The 22,250-nt window shown below is 42.0% G+C and overlaps 1 protein-coding gene across 2 annotated transcripts in view; it reads right to left on the reverse strand.

Moving 5' to 3' along the window:
* The window catches only part of GCLC (glutamate-cysteine ligase catalytic subunit), a 36,740-nt gene extending 16,332 nt beyond the window's left edge, over positions 1-20,408 (reverse strand). Inside the window, exons 1-6 of one of the 2 annotated variants that reach the window (XM_041477339.1) lie at positions 20,114-20,408; positions 6,015-6,127; positions 5,090-5,272; positions 2,385-2,498; positions 1,586-1,644; positions 1,358-1,494 (exon numbers count right to left, since the gene is read on the reverse strand). In XM_041477339.1, coding sequence (XP_041333273.1) covers positions 1,358-1,494; positions 1,586-1,644; positions 2,385-2,498; positions 5,090-5,272; positions 6,015-6,127; positions 20,114-20,263 — 756 coding nt within the window. In that variant the 5' untranslated portion in view covers positions 20,264-20,408. The remainder of the gene's footprint in view (positions 1-1,357; positions 1,495-1,585; positions 1,645-2,384; positions 2,499-5,089; positions 5,273-6,014; positions 6,128-20,113) is intronic. The other variant, XM_041477338.1, reaches the window with a different exon arrangement.
* Between the last annotated feature and the right edge of the window lie 1,842 nt (positions 20,409-22,250).

A 22,250-nucleotide genomic window follows, 5' to 3' on the forward strand; every position in this document is an offset into this window, starting at 1 on the left:
CCCTTGGACAGTCCTCCAAATGAATATGTTCACTGCTCCAATATGAGTCTTTGTCCTGGCATCAGCTGGGATAATTACTTTTGTTCCTAGTGGCTGGGTACAGTTCTGTGTTTTAGATTCAGTACGGGAATAATGTTGATAACACAGTGATGTTTTAGTTCTTGCTGAGCAGGGCTTATTCTAAATTAAGGACACCTCTGTTTCCAATGCTCTGCCAGTGAGCAGCTGCACAAGAAGCTGGGAGGGAGCACAGCTGGGACCTGAATTGGCCAAAGGGATATCCCATACCATATGGCATCATGCCCAATACAGAAACTGGGGAAGTTGGCTGGGAAGGGCCAATTGCTGCTTGGGGACAGGCTGAGCATTTGTCAGCAGGCCGTGAGCAACTGTTCTGCTCAGCATCACTTTCTTCTCAAGTTTTATTCCCCCCCAACCCCCCTTATTTTCATTACCATTGTTATGATTTTTTATTTTCTTTCAATTACTTAGCTGTTTTTATCTCAACCCACAAGTCTCACCTTTTTCTGATCTTCCCCCTCATCCCACCAGGGGCCAGGGGGGTATATGTGTGTATGAGGGAGCAATGGCATGGTACTTATTTGCTGTCTGGGTTTAAACCACAACAGTCCTTCTCATGTACTACACTTAATTAACTGCTCCAGCATGGGTCCCTTCCACAGGGTTCATCTTTCAGGAACTGAGTGCTCCAGCACGGGTACTCCATGGGGTGACAGGTCCTACCTCCTTCATGCATCCACCTTTTTGGTGTGGGGTCCTCCAGGGGCTGCAGGTGGATCTCGGTTCCAATGCCAACCTCCTGCCTTACCATGATCTTCACTGCAGGCCCCGGGGGAATCTCAGCTCTGTCACCTTGAACATCTCCTCCCCCTACTTCTTCACTAGCCTTGGTGACTGCAGAGCTGTTCCTCTTACATATTCTCATTCCCATCTTTACCTGCAGTGTCATTGCACAGTTTTTCCCCTCCATGCTCCGTGTAACCTCAGAGGTGCTACCACTGTCACTGGTGGGCTCAGCCGCGGCCAATGGTGGATCTGTCTTGGCATTGGCTCTGTTGGACATGGGAGAGGCTTCCTTCTCATTGAAGAAGCATCTTCTCACAGCAGCAACCCCTGCAGCCCTTCTGCTAGCAAAATCCAGCCACAAAAACCCAACATAGTTGGATTTTAAGACTAGAGTACTAGATGTACCACTTGTTCTTTTATCTCCCCTTTTGCCACACTGATGTTCAATGCATCAATTGAAGAAAGTGAAAGTAGACATAAGACAAGTCTTAAAAAGGGAAGTTGAGTGAAGTCAATGTGTAGTAACATCTTGAAAGCAGATGCACTTTACCTGGAGACAGCAGTTTCCCATTCCAAAACCCATAGCATCCATATATATGTAGTCTGGCTTAGCTGCCTTTGCTGCTTCTCCATCATCATTAGGAAATGTTTCAATGAAAGGTGATGGTGTGTTCTTATCTTTAAATACTGTGTGGAAAATACAGGCACTCAGTAACTCAGAGCATGAGACTAAACAATTATTTTGAAAAAGAACAAAGATAAGACTGAATTTACTCACTTGGTACATTTATCACAACCTTCTCTCCTCTTCGGTGTCGAATGTTTCTGGTCAGTGTACTACAACAAAAGAAAATGTTTTTTGAATGATATGAAATTTTCTCTTTATGCAAATACTTTTGCAGCTACTTTCTAAACAATTTTTAGGGTTTCAGAATGTCAACTTCCTATTTATTTTGAACACTCTCCTTAGGGATGCTTATTTTCCTAGTTTTAAGATAGACTGTAAAAAATACAACACTGAATTTTTCTTCAGTAAAGTCAGTCTTACTTTGATGGACTTCAAAGTACTATATTAACAAAACAGTAAAAGGTTACAGACCTGAAGAGTACAAGTCCAAGTTAAAAGGTATGCTTAGTTTTAAAACAGAATGATTTTCATTGGCCAAAGTCTCGTTTTACAGTGAGAAGTACAATTTCAGAGTAACTAGGGTAAGCTACTGGGTACAAAGATGTCAGTGTGACAGACCTAAGGGAGAGCTGGATTAACCATGATGGAAGCATTTAGGCACAGGACTTCAAACTGGAAACAATTTTGCAGTAGCAAAATCAACACTTTTTGCCCCATAACAGTGTGAACGATTATATAAAGTTCCTTTAACTTAACAATTAATTTTCTTAAGACACTTTGAAAAGAAAATACATGTCATCACAACCACTTCTGTCCAAGTCCTTCTGATATCTGCAGCAATCAGCTACAATGCTCTCTATTCCAGTAATGTAAAGAATTTGGAGATATGTCTATGATATTTAGGTAGAGATAAAATATTTGAATTCTCAGATTTCCCAAATATTCTTACCTAAATCTAGGATGTTTATTGATGGCTTCATCTGGAAAAAAAAGGGATTTTGAAGCTCCTCCTTCTACTGGTGTTGGCATACAATCCGGCAGTGTAAATCCAGGACAGCCTAACCTGTGTAACACAATAATGAGATCCAAGCTGTAATGAAAACAGACTGTAATTTTAGAATGGTCAGATGATCAGAGATTAGGATTCTAGTAGACAGCCAGCCAACAACCACCTTCCACAGTAGTTAACACAGTCTTCTTTTTAAAGAAACCCCACTAGTTCATCATCAGACAGCAAACAAGGACACTTTCAGTGGCTGAAGCAGGAAACTTAGGTACTATGTGGGGTACACACACATTTTAGTGTGTTAGTGCTTGTTATTAATACTAACGTGCAGCTGCATTCCGTGCTTCAAAGTTTATCTTGAGGATACAGGTTGACTGCCAAAGTAAGTTATCCAGTCCTACTCTTAACCATCTATTCCTTTTAAAATATAGGTTTACCAACTCTGTAAGAATTAGAGGCAGTTTCAAGTGCTACACATATCCTAAGTGTTACAACACTTCTAGAACTCTGAAAACCCCTATGAGACGAATGTCATCAGCAAAGAAAAATTGCAGCTATTAGGTGTAAAATGCTGAGAGATATGCAAGCTAATCAGAATACACCCCTCCCCTTCGGGAAACTTCATTTTAAGATTCAGAGTCACCTGAAACAAGAATAAGCTCTCGGTACAGCTGCGACAAAGGAACATTTGACAAGGTTGAGGTAAAGCAGCAGATTAGTTTCTTCATGTTGCACAGTAAAAAGGGCAAAGATTGTGTTGAAAGGCTCTAGTATTTGTATAGTTAAAAAAAGTTAGCTGATAAAATTACAAACAAACTACTCAAAATATCAGGAAACACACATCCGAGAATATTATTAATCTTCAATATTGTTTCTTCTTCCTGGTTTCAGTAAGGTGTCCTACAACTTGTAAAGCCAGCTTCATCACTTACCCAAGTGCTACATTGTAAACTGCATCCCTCCAGTCCTCAAAAAGAAAACAACTTTCTGGCCCAGCAGTGATGGCTCACAAATTTAGGGACTAGGGACACTTATTTAGTACCTAAGCTATATGTTTTTATTATTTAAGCATTTTCAAATAGTTCACTTTTAACTGAATTATTTTGATTTGAATAAGCTTACTTCTTTAGCTTTCTTCTGTCAGCACTCTAACAAGTTTTTTTGTCTTTTCAAATGCACAGATTTTATTATATACATGTGTACATGCCCAGATGCACACAGGCATACGTACATGTTATTGTAAAGACAATGTGGAAAAAACTTCAACCCCATGAAACCTCAGAAATTCATGTTAGCAAGACTCCAGTCAAATCAACAAGGACTTGAACGGGAAGATAGCAAGAGGCAGAAATAATAAACTAAATTAGACTAGCATAGGGAGAGCAATCTCTGAGGGATGAAAGCATGTTTGGAATGACCCATAAGTCATAAACAAACTACATTTTATTACTTACTGGCTTTCACTGAAGTCCAATATACTGCTCCTACAGTGATGCAAAAAGTATTTATCTGTATCTACAAAGGGATTAACAACTCCTCTCCCTTTATTCCCCGCAAGACTGGGTCCAGAACATTTGTAAGTTAAACTTATTAAATGACATAATGGACCTGGTAAGGTTGCAGGGGAAGAAAACACAGTTCTCTAATACACTGACAACTACTTAACCACTGACTTTAAATAAACTCTTATTACATCTAGTATAACTCTAATAAAGTGAAAGTAAATTTTGTCAAAGAGTGTTTTTAAAACAGCATTTGTGGGACATTATGCAGATATTTTGGCACCACTGCTGCTAGGACATATTTTGTATTGTTCCTCCTCTCAGCAAGAATTTTGGGCTATTGCATTCTGTATTACACAAGAATCTAGCCATAAGGCTAGCTGCTTATCTTCTACTGCAGAGCAACTTTTATACCATTATAAGCATAACTATCTTCATTCACATCACTGACCAGGCTAGTTAGAACGAATGTAATAAATCTCTGCCTAGAATTATATTTCAAAGGACTATTTCACAAAATAGAGTTTCTCCTAGATAATGAAGTTCATTCTAAATTTAATTTCTTCAAGAACTCCTTTACAACAATAAAAAGGATGAAATCTATCCTTTGTAAGGGTATTAGTAACCCAGGAGAGATGCTCTCCTTTCTAGATTCAGTAAGTAGAGTATTGTATAATAGAAGTACTAGGTCCAGGTGCCCTAAACTACCAGAAGCCTGCGTGCACTTTAGTGAAAAAGTAGTATTAAAATTAGATCCCATTGGCCATGTTTTGCAAAACTGCTACTTATAAAGAACACAGTTTGCAAAACAGGTAAAGAGAAACCGTTTCAACATAATTTTCTGTATTAACTCAAGGTGGTAGACCACTCTTTAGAGTTAACACTTTATGTTACAAATATTCAGTATTCTCTCCTAATACAAAATCATCACAGGTTAGAAGCAACCTAAAAATGTAAAAGATGCTTATTTACTTGTCTCGTTGCAATAAAAATTTTAGGAAACATGACTGGAACATAAAAGCCAAAGTACTTTAATCAAATAATATTTTTCTCTATTTCATGGAACAGTATAGCTATATGCAATAAGGAGAAAAAGTGTATAAGGAGAACAGGAAACATGGCATTACACTTGAACAACCACCTTACCTTGGAAATGACGTCACGGTACAAACAGCCTCATTTTCTTTGAGTACAGAAGCAGCCTCCTGCCGTCTTTTCCTCATGTTGTCTTGCACAGTGTTGAATTCAGACATGGTTCCCCCATATGGCTGTCCAGGTGTTCCCTCAATCATGTAACTTCCATATTCTGGTCTCCAGAGTGTTGGGTGACTATAATGAAAGAAGAGTCACTGATGAATTATTTGTGACAATTTCAGAAATTAGTACCACTTAAGAGGGACACAATGTACCTTCCGATGTATCTCACCATCAGGAAGCGGTGAAAAGAAAGCAAGGTTCAGTTTGGCAGTAACAAGTGTTGCTGTGTAGTACAATAAGCAGGACTTGCCTACACCAAATTGCAGCCACCCTTAGCATCTGCCTCAAGCTTTGTTTCTTGGGGTTTTAACCAGAACCAGAAAATACTGCTCACTGCTGCTTTTCCACAGGAGAGGATAGGAAAAACTTCCCTGCCATTCTTACATCTACACTCTAGTTCTTCCAAAAATGGGAGAATGGAGAACAGGCCTCCCCTATGCAGCCCTCACTTGCTCCTGCAGTCATGAGATACAGGAGTTAGTACTTTATGGGACATGGATTACTGCATAGACAGGGACACAAAATCAGAGCAACACAAAACGAGCACCCAAACGGCAACTTCTGTGGGCTCACCATTACATCCTCCTTTATTTCAAAGCATAGTAATTTCAAAGCAAAAAGTGCATGGTCTGCCTGCAAGTATGCTCAAAATAATCTTTCACTTCCTGAACCCCAGATTCATCTGAAAGTATCAGTATCTTTGGTTTACAGTTTTACAAACGGCAGACTTGAATGTTAAGCCAGGTTAACAGAATTTTGCACAGCATCATAACAGGAGGATAAAAGAAAAAAAAAACTGGAAACGGCTACTCACTTGGGATTTATCTTCTCCCCCTTGTCTTGTAGTGTTTGAAGAACTTCTTCACCACAGAGTAACAAACGCACTTTCTTATTTTCATGGTCAAATTTTACCAACATATATTCCACCTTGTAAATAATAAAACAAAACAAACTATTAAACAGCAAGGGTTTTTCAGGCACAAACACACTAGCATACAATTTTAAGCATCAAGTGAAATAAAAAGATATGTCACACCGAACTTTATGAAGGTTCAAAAACACTACTAACTATGAATGCAGTAAGCAGTACTGGCAAAGATGGCTGCAGGCTTATTTCATCTTGAATAAAGACTTGAAATTCCTTGAAATTTCTTTCCTTCCATTTCTAACTGGAGATGCTTCACCAAAAACATCCTGAATTTGTACTTGCCTCCACATTATTTCTGGACAGAATTAAATTCTAGAATTATTCAGAACGATTTCAGAATATTCAGAATTATTTCTAGAAGGAATTAAAACTCCACGCAAACTATATGCAACCCACAAACATTTCACTGTCATCCCATCAGTTACAGTCTCTGCTGCTGACAAAAAAAAACCCCAAACAAAAAACCCCAAAGTTTTTCTGCAAGACATCCATTTACACCCATCACTTGTTGGAGCTATCAAAGACTAGCACTGTGTCTCATTTGCACCACAGAAAGCCCACAGCTGTTGGTGACAGCACCAGTCCTGTCATTATGACACTCCAGCTCTTGGCATAACACAGTGGTTTTCACCTCCACTTGATTCAGCTTGGCTGCCACATTTTCTTCTCCTCCTGCCCAGCAGCATACCTTGTCCCCAGAGCTCTCCCCCTGTCCCCGCTGCAAGCTGCAACCCACACTCGATCCAATAAGCCACTCGTGACAGCACTGCTGCATCCCAGCACTAGAGAATATATTCCCCTAACAGACATTATCTGAAAGCAGCCAAACCTGGACCACCCCTGTCTCAAACTTCCTGATCTCCATGCACACTTGCTGTCCAAGCCCCCGTAAAGACTTTTAGAATGCTACCCAGCTTGGCAACCTAACAGCTGCTTGGACCTTGTAGCCCTTCAATGCTTATGGATACAGTCTATTTGCTAGTATCTCTAGGTCAGAGGATGCTTAGCAATGTTCTGGGTAGTGTAAAAGACAAACCAGCCGCCAGTTGTGATGTGTTGCCTACCATGTAAAAACATGGAAATGCATTACCAGAGTACTAGTAATGCTTTCAGGGCTCTCAAACCCGAGCTGGGCCAGCAGCGAGAGGTAGTGCCTTTTGCTGGAGGCTCTTGAACCACTGCCTCCAAGACTTACAAAAATCATCTAATTCAAACATCAACTTAGAGTTAAAAATTCAGACGGCAATTTCACAACTAGAACTGTCAGAGGTGCACTGTGCTCCTCAGTTTCATTTTCCAACACTGTCTAGAGCCACATCCCTCTGTATTTAACAAACACGACTGCTCCAGTCCCAGGAGCTCAGATTCACGTAAGATGCTCATGTTAAAGTTGCAGCATACCAACTCATGGCAATTTCTATTTTGTACAGAAGTCTGATGAAAACAGGAGAGCAGCTTGCCAAAAGGCAGGGAACTTTTGCCATGTTTTACAGCACACTGTAAGTAGATTTGTGGTCTTCATGCTCTTTGGTTGCTTCAGTGTCCGTGGAAGAGTTATTGCTTACTACTGTGACAAAAAATATAACCCTTGGTTGGGATTTGTGATTAAATCACAAGCAGTATTATCCAAGAGTGTTTGTAATTCTACAGAATCTGATCAGAGACAAAATCTGGAGGGATTCATCCAGCAATTATACACATTTGCTGTATGTTTCCTATGATCAAATTTTAATCTCCTAGAGAAAAAAAAAAAAAAAATTCTGGTTTCTGTGTAGATTGCACTTTGTTCCATGGCATATTTTGTCAATTGTGTGTATTATGCCACAATAATATACTTGAGATAACTACAGATTATAGTCAACCAGAACACAGTGGAGCACTGATTTAATTATTGCCCAATACCAGTCACTCCAGCGTCACCTGACCTTGAATACTGGAATGAAAAAGGGACTTCCAGTTCCCTACCACATTCAACATCATCTCCTGCTTCGTGAAAGTATCATTCTCACTAGGAGCCGGCCTAATCCAGAGGGGGTATGGAGTCCACAGGTCTGAGTCATTCAGATGGACACAGAATGAGCATCAAGCTTGCACATCCCTGGCCTCCCCCCACATTGCCTGTGGGAGTGGGTAGCAGAAGGGAGAGCACAGGAACTGCAGCTGCTCTTGAGAGACCCAAAGTTGAACATTTGTCCACCTTTACATGAGTATGCTACTGTGATTAGCCTCCTGTCCTAGAAATCCCTCTCCAAATGTAGCCGTAATGTGCTGGCGGGGAGAACACTGTATTTCCCTATAAACTAAACTGCAAGCTTTAAAAAAAAAAAAAAAAAAAAAAGCCAAAAGTATAAGGAAACACTAAGTCAAGAGGCAAAGCCCAAAAAATCCAAGTGTTTCATATTGCAAGTACAGTAGTTCATATATTGCATTTATGCATCTAGCTGTAGAAACAACTATTACTTTTGCCTCCAGAAACACTGACTAAATCTTCAAAGCTGTCTTAACACACAGATGATCTGCCATTAATTTTAATAAGAAAAGAAAAAACTTCAGACGGCTGCCAACAGTTTCAAGTAACCCACAGAGTATCTTGACAACAGAGGGACTGACTGAATGGGCATCCTTAAAGAATGTAATTTAGACTCATTAAATGATTTAGCCTAGAGCTACAAAGAAACAAATTCAGAGTTCACACATTTTTACATTCAACTTCAGGTCATCATTCATAGAGTTCTCACATGTTTTTTATCCACAACAAAGTTCAGAGAAATGCAGCCAAGCTGAGAGAATCAGCATATCTGGCAGAGATTCCAGTCCAAAGGCCAAACATGAGGGGCTTCACCCAACATCCATAATTCATTATTTTGCTGAGCTCTTTAGAGCTCACTTTTCTCTGTAACTTTAACTAGGCTCCTTAGCAAGAATCAAAATACACATCAGACCAAACTACTGATGCAGATGGCTGACCAGCAGCCTTGCTTAGATCCAGCGAGGACAATGCACCCTGGCAATTTGGACCCAAGTTTCCAGTCAGTGCTCTCATGGTGCAGCAAGCCCTACACACCTCTGTCTTCTGGCTGGCACATGCTGCAAGGCTGCTGAGAACAAGATGTGGCATCCCAGCTCCTCCCTGCAGACAGACAATGCTCTGCACAACCTCAGTGGATGAATCTCTCTGACCACCCCTCTCCGCCAGGCTCACAGAAGTTCTGTGGCACCTTACCAGGCAAAGGAACAACAGTATGGCCAGCAAGGTTGCAAAGGGGAAGCTGAAAGTCCAACCCCTTACAGAGCACACCTAAACCAAATTACTGTTCACAGTTAAATGCATTAAAAAAAGCAAATACAATCTTAGTTAAAGCAAATACTTGGAGCATCAGAACTACTTATGAGCCAACACAAGGAAAAACTGTTCTTTAGAGGCTTCCTTCCTCTTAATTACTGGCTTGCAATGTAACTGCATCTACAGAGTACTTCCACGCAACCTCTGCTCCATTCCATTGCTGAATCTTCTCAAGAAACACTATGCTCCATTAGCTTGCTAGCACCCAGAATACTGCTACTGCACTCACTATGACCTTTTCTCACAGTTGGTCACCAAGAAAATTTCAGGCTTTTGAAAATTCTTTGATATTGCCTCTGTAAATACAAGTGAGACCTTGAAGCCTTTCAACTGTGGAGAACCACAACCACTCTCCAGTCATTAAGTCAAACAATTGTGCTGGACTTGTCTGGAGGCAAAATGAAAGACGACAGCTCTCTAGAAATGGGTAAGCATGTCTGAAATTGTTAGAACGCCTGAGTTGTTTGACCATAATTACACATATTATTTCTGCGTAAGCAATGCTTCTTAAAAGTGAAGCTGTATAAAAAAACAACACGTTATCAGTAATTCTAAGGAACAAGGAGGTCCGAAGTTGTCACCTATGCCACAGTGTTGTCCCAAATGTGGGTTTGTTGCCCTGTGTGCACAGTCAACGTACACACCAAGATGAGATACCTCTATTTAATCACAGAATCTTCAACATTAGAAGAGACCTTACGGATCAGCAAGTCCAACTGTCAACCCAACACTGCCACTGTAGGCCCTAAATCACTAAACCATACCACTGAGCACGACCTAGATGCCTCGTTAACATCTCCAGGGATGGTGGCTTTATCACCTCCCTGTGTAACCTTCCCCAATGCCTGACCCCCTATTGATGAATTTTTTTTTCTAATGTCTAATCTGAAACAGCCATGTTTCAACTTAAGGCTGAATATTTCTTCATTCTAATTTTGCAAAGCAAGGAGCAAGGTGATAACCCACAATAGGCTGCTAGCACCCCTATCATCAAAGCTTTATACCATTTACACATTTTAGCAAAGAAATCACAGTTCACTGACTACAAGATACATAGTTCTCTTATTAATTCTACTTCTATTGGTTAAATGATTCTCTTGTTTCTTATGCTAATTAGTCTGCATACTCAGTACTTCTCTTGAAGTTGGTGGGCTTCCTAAGTCAGCAGACCAGAGAGGCAAGAATCTCTCCCTGTCAGAATTACCTTCTACCTTGAACTAATCTCTGCACAGTTGCTGAGTTAGCTTTGTTAGTTTATTACTTATCTTGGGATAAGTAATCTTGAGATCTTGCCAAATGTCCCTGTGGCCTGTAAATTCTGTGTCCTTTGTGCCCACTGGAAGTAGTACATCCTTCTCCCCAAGGTTTGCTAACCTCCTCCCCTAGACCTAAGTCCACTGAAGCATGTTAAGCCCTAAACCTTAACACAGCAATTTCCCCAACAAGTAATTTATCTTTCTAACGCAGGGACAGCAACATTCATTGTCCAAATACTTGCCTTGGCAGTGGTCTGCTTCCCAATATAAAAACCTGCCCTTAATTTAACACCATCATGCTAACTACACAGGGAACAAAACCTATCTAGTAGATGGGAGCAAAGCCTCTGCTGTAGCGTTAAACATTAAAATCTTTTAACTTTCAAAGTATGTGCCATGAGGTACTTCTGCCTATGAAAACACTGGTAAGCACAGAGTCTGGACCTTAGTAAGCTCAGAAGTAAGGTGCCAAGATTATATAATAGAAGAAAATAGTTTAGAAGAATGATTTGAAGAGAAGCTTTTTTTTTTTTTTTTAAGAAAAGCAATGAAAAAAGCATTGCTTCACGCTTTCTGCGTGTGAAAAACAGCACCTGCATTAGCCTTGTACCACACTCCTGACCATCCATCTCAGATGTGGATGTCCCATCCCTGGAAGTGACCAAGGCCAGTTTGGACGGGGCTTTGAGCAACCTGGTATAATGGAAGATGACCTCGCCCAGGGCCTGGAGCCCAACAAAATGATCTCCAAAGGTCCATTACAACACAAACCGTTCTGTGATTCTAAACAAATCTGATCACAGGTGACTCACAGACCACTCTGTTTCTCAAGGATAATCTGAATGACAGCTTCTTTCTCCTTCCACTGGGCAGCTATTGCCACACACACCTGGAACAATTGTTAGCAGTCTCCTCATATGAATCTTTCTTCACGCTTGGAGCTTTAAGGGAAACTGAAAATTTTTCCTGAACATCCAGGAAGGTCTCATGGGTATTGTTTACTGTTAACAAAAGCCACTACCAACATTTAAGTATTTTTGTGCAGTTTGCCTCATATGCCTATGCCTATTGCCTTATGTATGAAGTAGAAAATACCCTTTTCACTAGTTACTAAGCTCACTTATGGAAAAAAAAGTACTTCTTCCATATCTTTATTCATCAGTTAATGCATCATTAAAATACCATTATCATTAAAAGACAGTCTAAAGGAGAACAAAGTTCTAATAACCTGACTGCTCATTAAAGAACTCTGCCACAAGTTTTCAGTGTTAGATGGAAAAAGCAGATTATTTTCTGTAGGTACAAATACTTCTGATGGATGTAGAACATAATGCCCAAGGTGGGTTTTTTTGATGTACTTATCTTCTCACCACTGATGTGATAAAGCATGGAGCCACAGAAATAAACAGCTGGTAATGTACCTTTAATGAAAGCTTTTCTATCTTACAATAAGTCTAATGCCCTCAGGAGCAAATTTCAGAGGAAAACAAGTCTAGAAGTGCCACAGAGGCTGGTTACCCTGTTTCTAGCCAACAAGCCCCCACACTCCGCACTGGCATGAGGCAAGGCATTTCCACACTCATGAGATTACCATGGATGTTCTCTGCCACAGAAATAATTTCAAAAATCTGCACAGGAGAGCCAAGATTAAAATGAAATTCGCAAAATGCTTAATTTTGATAAAGCAGATTGGAAGTGGCAATCCAATTAAAAAAGCATCAGCCTTTTTTTGCCAGCTCTAAACAAAACCAATTCACAGAAAGCATGTCCCAGAAACAAAACACAACTCAACTTTTACATTACACTGACAATAGTGAAAAAGTTAAGAACTGCTATGCCACATTATACATTATCATAGACAAAACGAAGAGGATGCAGAGGGTCTCATCTCAGTCAACACAGCAAGCCACAGCTAAGCACTCTTGCCTGTTCCCTCCATGTGACAACATGAGGGCTGCAGATTTTTTTGTGCATGACACAACGTGACTAGAGGACCTTCGGACCTTCTGCACACACCACAAACCAGGAAGCTGGGTTATTGAAAATTGAGAAGTTATGACCTTTTGCATGATGCTCAAGAAATAAGATGTGGTGCAATACAGAAAGAAGTGCCATTCATCTTTGACTTCTGCACTGTGTAACTGAGTATTACTAAAAAGACTAGGATTATGTTAACTTTAGATTTCTGCAGCAAAGACAACATTATTTATTCACCTGTGAAAGAAAATGCGGCAAGTTTCTAATTCACCTTTTGCACCAGAAAGAAAAACAAAATACCTGAACAACTGAACATGCAACATCAATAATAAAATCTTTCTTGCACTAATCCTTCTGACTCCCTCTTTCTCATACTGTTAACTAAAATAAGGCATCTGCACAGCAAGAAGAGGTCCTTAGGGAAAATAGGAATTATAACAGAAAAAGTCCCATGATAAAACCACAGGAATCCACTTGATATCCACAGAAGGAAATACACTGTGAACAGAATATTTTGTTATCAGAAATATACAAACAGTAGGTAATTTAAACTTCTCTTATTAAAATCTGAGATTGGGAAGGAGGAAATCAATGTTGACTATGGGGGCAGGTCAATATTTATGACCAACTGCAGCCTGCTTTGGGAAAAACACTACTAGAATAAACTCTTAAAAAACAACCCTAAAAACCCCCAACCAACCAACCAAAACCCCAAACCTTCCAAACTGGTTTCCATTGACTGCAAATTTCAATTTTCAAAGAGTGTGTCAGTATAAACTACAATGAGTCTTCCACTGTCACCTACACAGCGCATCCGGAATACAGCTCTTGGGTAGGTCACTGGTGCTGCACTAAACCTTACATCATACACACATACACATCACCCAGCCACTGGAAAAGCTAAGCAGAAGGAGGTGTAGCAAAATTATCAGCCATCATGGGGTTAGCACACTGTGCATGTTTTGAGAGCTAGAGAGTTTAGTTTAGGTTTTCCCCAATGCTTGGTTTAAAACCAAGCAGAAAAAGTAGTTTCATGGCAGTCAGCCAAAGTATCCAGGGAATGAGTAAACATGAAGACTCTTCAAGGGCACCAATCTTGCTCAAGTCAAGATTTAAAGAGTTACATTTCTGTGCATTAGTGTATTCCTTTTAGAGGTTGCATACATACACACTCATGGCTGTCAAGCAGCATAAGCTGATGCTCTAACATCATACCTTCAGACCCAGCCCCAGAAAACACCATTATTTGAAACAGCAGGTATCCATACAAGGGATAGAAAGGAAGCACTAAGTCTAATTGTAAATAAGTAATTCTACTGTCCCTTTATTTAGCCAAATAAAGCTCGGAGAGAAAGGAAATAAGCAGACACATGACAAAAAACAAAATAATTCATGAGTGCTGCTTCCCCCCATGCTGCCAGTGGGTGAGCACATTGATTAAGACAGCTCCACTGAGATGCATCTGCACATGTCACATTTGGCAGAGGCCATCATGAGGAAGTTCTGCATTAAAAAATCAAAACCGTATTCTGTTTGGAGAATTTCACTGGGGCATGGGAAGACTAAAAGCATTTATCTTAAAATGACAAGAATGCAAAAAAAGACTTCAGGTTGCCATTAGCTTTAATATAGGCACAAGATTACTGAGAAAAGCTTTTAAAAATGCAATTTCTGCACACTGGTATACTGCAGCAGTCTGTACAAAGTGAGAATGTGAGATCATCATAGTACTGATGATGAATCTGTATAATGACTTGGATTAATATTTTTAAAAGACCATATATTACTGACATTCTGGAAAATGGAGTAACTATTTTTTGTGATTCTGTCTTATTTATAACATATAAAACAAAAACCTAGTTAAAAAGTTTCAGATAAACACTAAAGAAACCCCACAACTCACTATACAATTATCAAAGTGTTTTGGATAGGTGGACAAACATCTTGCATCATGTAAAGTTTAAAAAAACCATAATAAACTGTCTATTCTTGTTGCCCATGCAAGTCAATACCTATCTCAGCATCAGAGCTATCATGTGACATCTTGTTCCACAGGGCATCTAGGCTTTGTGAAATAAGTAATTATCTTAAAAGGACATCTGTTCTTCTGGCCCACTAGATTAGCCAAGTTTCTTGTAAAATGAGAAATGAACACTACCTTTCTGTACACCATGATGCTCTCTCAATGTACTCATCAGTTCTGGTCCTTTCTTATCTCTTTTCGAACATTTTTATGCATGTATATCCATCTCTCACTAAGCCTCACTGGTTGTCTTTTTAGCAAAGTGATGATGAAAACTTCCTCTGTGTATATTAGGGATACTACCCGTACTTATTTCATGCAGCTGGTAAGCTATATTCACCATTGCTAAAAAATGTCCTAGATTTTGTTCCTGGTTTTAAAAGAGTGACAGGCAAACTGGAGCCTCAAACCATGTGCATCTGAACCCAAATTCATTTCCTTAATACGCAGCAATAATTTTACCTGCCTGAAGTTCTTCAGACTGTAATGTAACATGTCCAATCATACCATTTACAGGTTGCTACTGCCCTGGAAACACCCAAAAACATCTCAGGCTAGAAACTGTAACAAGACACTAATGCAATAGCTAGCTCCCTGGAAAGAATCACTGAAGAGGAAATACAGCTCTTTTCACAGCCCAGCATTTCATTAAGAAAAAGAAGAAAGCTTTCAAGAGAGTCATGCATCTTCTGATCAGAAGTAACACCTTTGGGACATTCTGGTAAGAAACCTCAGGCCTCTCTTAGCTCCTGAGAAGTGCTGCTTTGCTTCTTGCATGAGGAAGTGCTGATTAGCACAGGTTCATTTTAGTTCTCATTTAACTTATTTACAAGGTATAATTCAAAAACTGAAAGATAAGGAGAGGAATTAATTGACTGTACAGAAGAAAGATCAAAAGAAGCTTAAAAAGGATGGAGAAAGAGGTAAAAGGAAGGAAAGAAAACAAAGAACCAAAACCAAACTAAAATTAACTCAGTAAGACTCCAACTTGCAAGCAGTGCAGTGGTACATTTTTCATGTTGTCTCATAAACAGCATTATCAAATCTTTTTAAAGGCCTCAAAATTTCACTTCAAGTTTCCATTAAGAAAACAACTTTTAAAAAGCTGAAGATGCATATTGGGTGCTGGGTTCCTACACTGATGGGAACAAGACTCATACACAACAAAAATGTCATAATGTCCAATTTCACTAAACAAGGCTGAGCAAGTCAGATTCCTACTTCATTCACATGTACTTTAAAATGAAACTGTCATGTTTTGCCCATGCTTGCTTTCTAAATCCCTTCCTTCTGAGACCTTCTTCTGGCACACCTTTCTCAAAATTTTCTTATGCAGAAACAGCTCCTTGTCAGTCTTTACAGACTGTGGAAGACAAGTATTACATGCACATATGAATACACATGTATATGTAATTTGGTGTGAAACGCTGTGTCTCTACACTTGTGTGCATGCTCAGCACGAAACAGCAGCAGTGAGCCCTGCCAAGGGCCAGCCATTCCACTTGCCTGATCCGAGTGTCCGCATTAAGCTCCAAAGGGAAATTTAAGCAACATCCGTCAGTTAGAGGAATGCAATCAACAGACAAGAGAGAGGTGCTGAACAGCACAGGAGACTAATAATACACTGGCACAGAAGGGAGCTTTTTGGGAGAAAAGCTGGGAAGCAGCAGAACAGGCTAGCATCTGCCAAGCTGCACAAACTAATTGTTTCAGATAGTATCTGCTAACTGTACTGGAGTTCTGAAACTGTACTGAAAATGTTTTTGATTCTACTGCACAAAAAAAAAAAAAACAAAACCACAAACAATCACAACTCTACAACCCCGAGGTCAAGCACAGATTACTGGATGGAAGAGGAAGATGAGAACACAAGGAGATTGTACTTGTTAGCATGACAGGGTCTCACCAGCAGATTGTTGTCCAAACTTTGTGAGCATTAAGGCAATGATAGTAAGGCAGGGTTTGATGAGGGGTAATGAGACAGTTCACTGTTTTGTATTCTCCTCAGTCAGAAGTCAAGCATAAACAGGGAGATCAACTGTCAGTTTTAAAAGAGGTAGAAGGATGATTAAGAGGCAGAAGACCTTTACCTGCAAATTCAAATTTAAGGAGACCTTTAAAAAGCTTTTTTTAGAGCAAGTCTTACTCTGTTACATATTTACATAAATATTTACATAAATATTTACACATTTACTGCTGCAAAGGCTTCATGGTTGTGGAAAATGGAGTAAAAAAGAACTTACCCCAAAACAGACAACAGCTCTCAGTTCTATTAACACTGCAAGCAATAAAAGAGCTGACTTTTCCAAAGGTAGCAGAAGCAGTGTTTTGACCTTCACAGCTCTTTACTCAGGAGAGGATGGGAGCACTAGGGAATGCTACCCTGCAATGTAAGCTGTGATTCTGTCTCACTCGCTTCAAAACAGATGCCACCATCATGCTCTGTTAGCTCTTAGCCGTAACACTTCTGTCTGACACCCAAGAAACAGTACATGATAATTCCCCACAGCTTCATTCCCTTGGAACCCCAGCGAATGATGTCCTTAGGAGGTTACAAGCACCCCAAGGGACCCCCACAGCTCTGTAATGAGTCTTACAACACACACTGAGAAGCGGGAGTCCTAATGAAAACAAAACCAAAGCAAACGCTGGTATCTACACTTATGAGCAAACACAGTATTTCCTTTTCAAAATGGCATCACCTAGATGGGGAACAACCTTTCAGGTATTCACACATACACCCTGAAAGACAAACTCAGTATGTGCTACAGAAGTTTTCTCTCATAAACATTCCTTAAAAAAATTTACAAGATACATTTTTCACTAAACACGGTCACAGAAACACTAATTTCGTAAAAAGTAATTTTGTAAAAAGTAATTTTGTTTACTCTGATGTTATCTCTACCACTACACGAGGGCTGTCATCTTCATTCTTGATTTCTATCTTCAAGAAGTTTTTAAAACAATTAAATACCCTCAGGCTATGACTTTATAAATGAAGGTCAAAGTGCAAACAAGACTTTTTATTAAACCTGTCCAATTAGTCAGTTGATTCATCTAAGCTGCATATAAATGTGGCGCCACTTTCTAACAACTAGGTATCTGAGAGGAAAGATGGAAAACAAAGGTACGGCCCTCCGCGTTAGTCTTTCGACAGCACAGCTCAAGTAAGCTACAGACCAAGGTATAGCTTCGTGTTTGCACAAGAGCAGACTGGCTACAAGTACCTGCTCCATTAACACACTCCTAAATGCTACATTACATAAAAATATATAACTGCGTAACACAGAAGAACAAAGTTGTCACACGTGAGTTTATTAGCATTTGCTAAAATGAAGAGGTAGACAGTGAACCAGGTTACCCGACCTTCTTGGAATGCCCACAGACATTTCTAATACAGCTCTCAGCTCCTTATCAAAATTATGTCTGCAATGATACTGCTCTTAAAATCCTGTCTCTTGCCACACTGGGGCATGGTAGAAGAGAACTGTGAATCTCCTTTACCAGTACACTCCACTATTTATCGAGCATAAACACTTTGTTCAGTAGGGTCCCTGGGCCAAAGGGAGAATGAGGCTCCCAGAGTCCAGTCTCACCATACATCTGAGATTACCAAGTGATCAGCTGCGGGTGCTGCAGAGGCCGGTTGTACTCGACCCCTTTCCTCCACACACTCCTGGTACTATGCTCACATTAAGCAGAGCTTGTTGGGCCTACCTGTGAAACAGCTGAAGCTCTGCTGAGAAAACCAACCACCCTAAAATATGAATGGAAGAAGAGTTTTCTCCAGGTTCAACTTTTTTAATTCAGCTGGCCAGTAACAACACACAAGGCAGGCAGCAGAAATAGGAGCCCGGAACACAGGGAGGGAAGCTGAACCAGCTTGCTAGTAGATCAGCCTTAGCTATCTTGTCTCACTCTGAGAAAGCAAGGACAACTAAAATCTAACACCCATGGAAAAATGAGTACCATCTCTTAAAGATTAATGAGAAAACCCTTGAGCTAAGTCTCAGAGCAACTGGAAGACTGTCTATATTCTTGGACTTAAAGAGTGTGAGGTTCTTTTGCCAGCATAACTTTAGTCATACAAGACACACGGGAACACAAACATCAGATGAGGATAGATAAAAGTATATTCAAACTTTCTGAGTCCACACCACAAAACTCTGCAAAACATACTTTCATTAAACAGATTTTAGTAGCCAAGCCCCCACTCACTCATGGAAGCAGCTGCTGTGCGCTGATGTTTGCCCTGATGTTATGTGAATTATAAAAGGGATTAATTTAAAGAAGAACTGGCTTTAAGAGAGAAGTTCTCTCAGAGTGCACATGGTGAACAGCATTCTCCACTTCTCTCTGGCAAAGAGCATCTGTGAGCAGCTGTTATTACCTGAAGTTTTCTCACAAATGCCTTTGCTGCTCAGCAAACTGTACATGAGACACAGGTGCAATGGCCAAGTCCCCGCATTGCTTGTATCCTAATCTGTTCTTCCAACTTCCCTGCAGCTGCATCTAGAACACCTTCAAGTGACCAATGCCACACTTCACCAACACCACAGACAAGGACAGCTTCTAGTACAGGTGAAGCTGCTCCCTGCCTCCTGGGGAACTAATGAATAGAGAAGGCAGCCTTTGCTCCTTGCAGAGCCCTGTCAGGCTGTGGCACAGCTGTGCAGGTTTACAAGGCAACACACCCAAGACCAGTGACTAAAGTTATGGTCCTCGGGCACAAAGCACCTGTAACAAAGTTCAAGTCATGACCCGAGCGATCACCCTGATCCTTGTTCAGAAGGCAGGCGGACGCCTACCAAACGCCCAGGAAACTCAGGGGTAAAGCAGGGCTCGGCAGGTCCCTCTCTCGCAGGGATACAGGAGAAACGCCCTGCCACTGCAGAGCCGCCCGCCCACCCCCGCTCCTGCTTCCCTCACTTTCCTCCCAAAAACTGAGTCTGAGTCCGAGCAGGCACTGCCTTGGACTCGAGGCATAGACATGCTTTACTCAGACTTATCGAGAGGGCATAAACAAACTCCGGAGAAGGAGCGAGTGCTGCCGAGCATCACCGTCCCGGGAATACACTTCCCGCGGGGCTGCCCGGGCAACCGAGCGGTGCCGGGCGGAAACACTGAAAGTTGTTCCAGCGTTTCAGAGCCGCGGGTAACAGCGGGGCAGCCGCGCTGCGCAACGAAGGGCGGCGAGCGCGTGTGCGTGCGCGAGGTAAACAAAGCCCCACCGGGCAGCCCGCAACGTCCCCTCCCGCCGAGCGACCGCGGCCGAGCGGCCGGGCCCGCTCCGGGCGGCACGGCCCGACCCGCGCCGCACCGGAACGGCACCTGCGCCCGCGACAGGGGGCGGCGGAGGCCGCGCTCGCAGCAGGGTCTCACCCACCTCGTCGCCCCACTTGAGCACGTCCTTGTGGCGGTCGCGCAGGGCGCGGTAGATGTGGAGGAACTGGAGGATGCCGTGCTGCCGCACGTGCTCTGCGTACCGCCGCGTCTCCTCCCAGCTCAGCGGCGAGCCCTGCGACAACAGCCCCATGCCGGCTGGCTGGCTGGCTGTCAGAGAGGGAGGGAGAGAGGCCGAGGAAGCGAGCGGAGCGAGTGCGCTCGGTGCCGCGGGTGCGCTCGGCGCCGCGGCGGCGGGACCGAGCCCGGCGCCGCACGTGACGGCGGCCGCGCGTCAGGGCCGTGACTCAGCACTTTCCGCCGGCAGGCGCCGCCCCCGCCGTGCCGAGCGCGGGGCTGAGCGCGGCCTGCCGGCCCCGGGGCGCTCTCGGCGCGGAGCCGCCGGGCAACGAGCGAGGGAGCGTGTCCGGGGAGGCAAACGCGGTTGCCGGCAGCGACCGTGAGCGCCGCTGCTCCGAACGCCCTGCCCTCGCCCCGGACACGGGAGGAGGCGCCGCTCGCCTGCAGCGGGGGACATGGCGGCGGGAGGGTGTCCCCGGCAAGACGGGGCGCGTCTGGCCGGGCTGGTGGGCCTGGGGGAAAGGGACCCTTGTGGGCCTGGGAGCGCCAAAATAAAGATCCTGATGGAAAGGCCCAAAGCGCGGTCAGTGTGCGAACGCTCCTGTGTATTTTACAGATGAGAGCACAGGGGAATAACGTGATGCTAGGAGTGGGTGGAGTGAAGTCCAGAGAGGTCGCACCTCAGGCCCCATGGATTCTCCTCTGCGTCTCTCCGGCCGCGCAACCCACGTGTTGTGGTGTCAAGCAGTAAGCCCAGCTCGTGAAGATGTTGAAAATGAATTTGTTACCTGGGGTTGTTCTGGAGGGAATTGCAACAGCATTGTGTCAGGAAAGAGGATGTGGGTGCGTGTCAAAGCGTATATTTTACAGTCCATAAAAAGTAGAAGGAAGGCCTATTAGTGCTAAGTCTTTACTAATTGAAGAGACTAATTAAAGCTGAACGTTAACATGAAGGGAAAGTTTCTCATTGCTGAGAAGCAGAAATTCAGTACTCCTGGACCCTCTGTTCCATTCACAAAGCTCATCATCGGCCGCAGGGCTGGTATGTGATAAAACCGATGCTTTGAGAATTAGTGCGGTATTTAAATTGTGGATGAACTGTATTGTTAGATATTTCCTTTATTGAATGACTATACTTACAAGAACTGTTTGTCTTATTCCAGGATATGAGGTACCTAAAAGAGAATGAGCTCCCAAGATAATAGAATAACAAAACTGAAATGCATTAGTGGAAGATACCATATATTAAAGTAAAACAACTCAAAAGTGTTTTAATGGCATAGGTTTCTACACAAAAGGCAGCATTGACAGAACAAGGAGTAATTGTTAAAATTACAAACAATTTATAATAAGTTTTTTTAGGAGCTCATGTGTTTTTTTAAAAAAACCCCATGGTTTTGGCAGAAGTTGTACCTGGCCTGATTGAAAGCAGTGTTGTTGTTGGTACTATAGTAGATCTGAAGATGGCTGGTTGACTTAGTTTGGTGGACAAGAAAACAATCTTTTCTTCTAGTTAAGAAATCCCATAGCCTTTTTTTATTTTTGAAACCTCAAGGGCCAAAGGTCTCACACTTGGCAATGGTAGTCTGATGAGGCATATCCCTCATGTGAAGGCCAAATGGTACTTTATTTCAGATCTAAGGGGACAAAGTCTTGCATGTTTGAGGGCAATTGCACCAAAATATCAAGATAATATATTGGTGCCATCATGTTGCCATCCAGCCTCAGCTTTTCCACAGCTTTAAGTTAGTGCTGAAGCACCTCAGGAGTCCTGGCAGTGACATGGAGCCCCTGATAGCCAACAGCTGTGTCAGTCCCTTTCTAGCTCTTGGGGCAGTGAGCCTGGGTCTGGAGCAAACCTTGTTGTGTCAAATCAAAGTTAACGTTGTCATCTTATGAATCTGAGCCAAGGTGTCTCTTGTTTAGAGTCCATGCTCTCAGTTCACTTGGCTGACAGCAAGAGCCCTGTGTTACTGAGAAACTTTTCTGGAAGAATTAGGTATTTGGTATAATCCCAGCTGCTTTGAGTGTCCTGGTGTATAATACATTGTAAACATTTC

This window comes from Pyrgilauda ruficollis, unplaced genomic scaffold (genome assembly GCF_017590135.1).
Source record: "Pyrgilauda ruficollis isolate IOZ18807 unplaced genomic scaffold, ASM1759013v1 scaffold40, whole genome shotgun sequence".
Classification (NCBI taxonomy): Eukaryota; Metazoa; Chordata; class Aves; order Passeriformes; family Passeridae; genus Pyrgilauda; species Pyrgilauda ruficollis.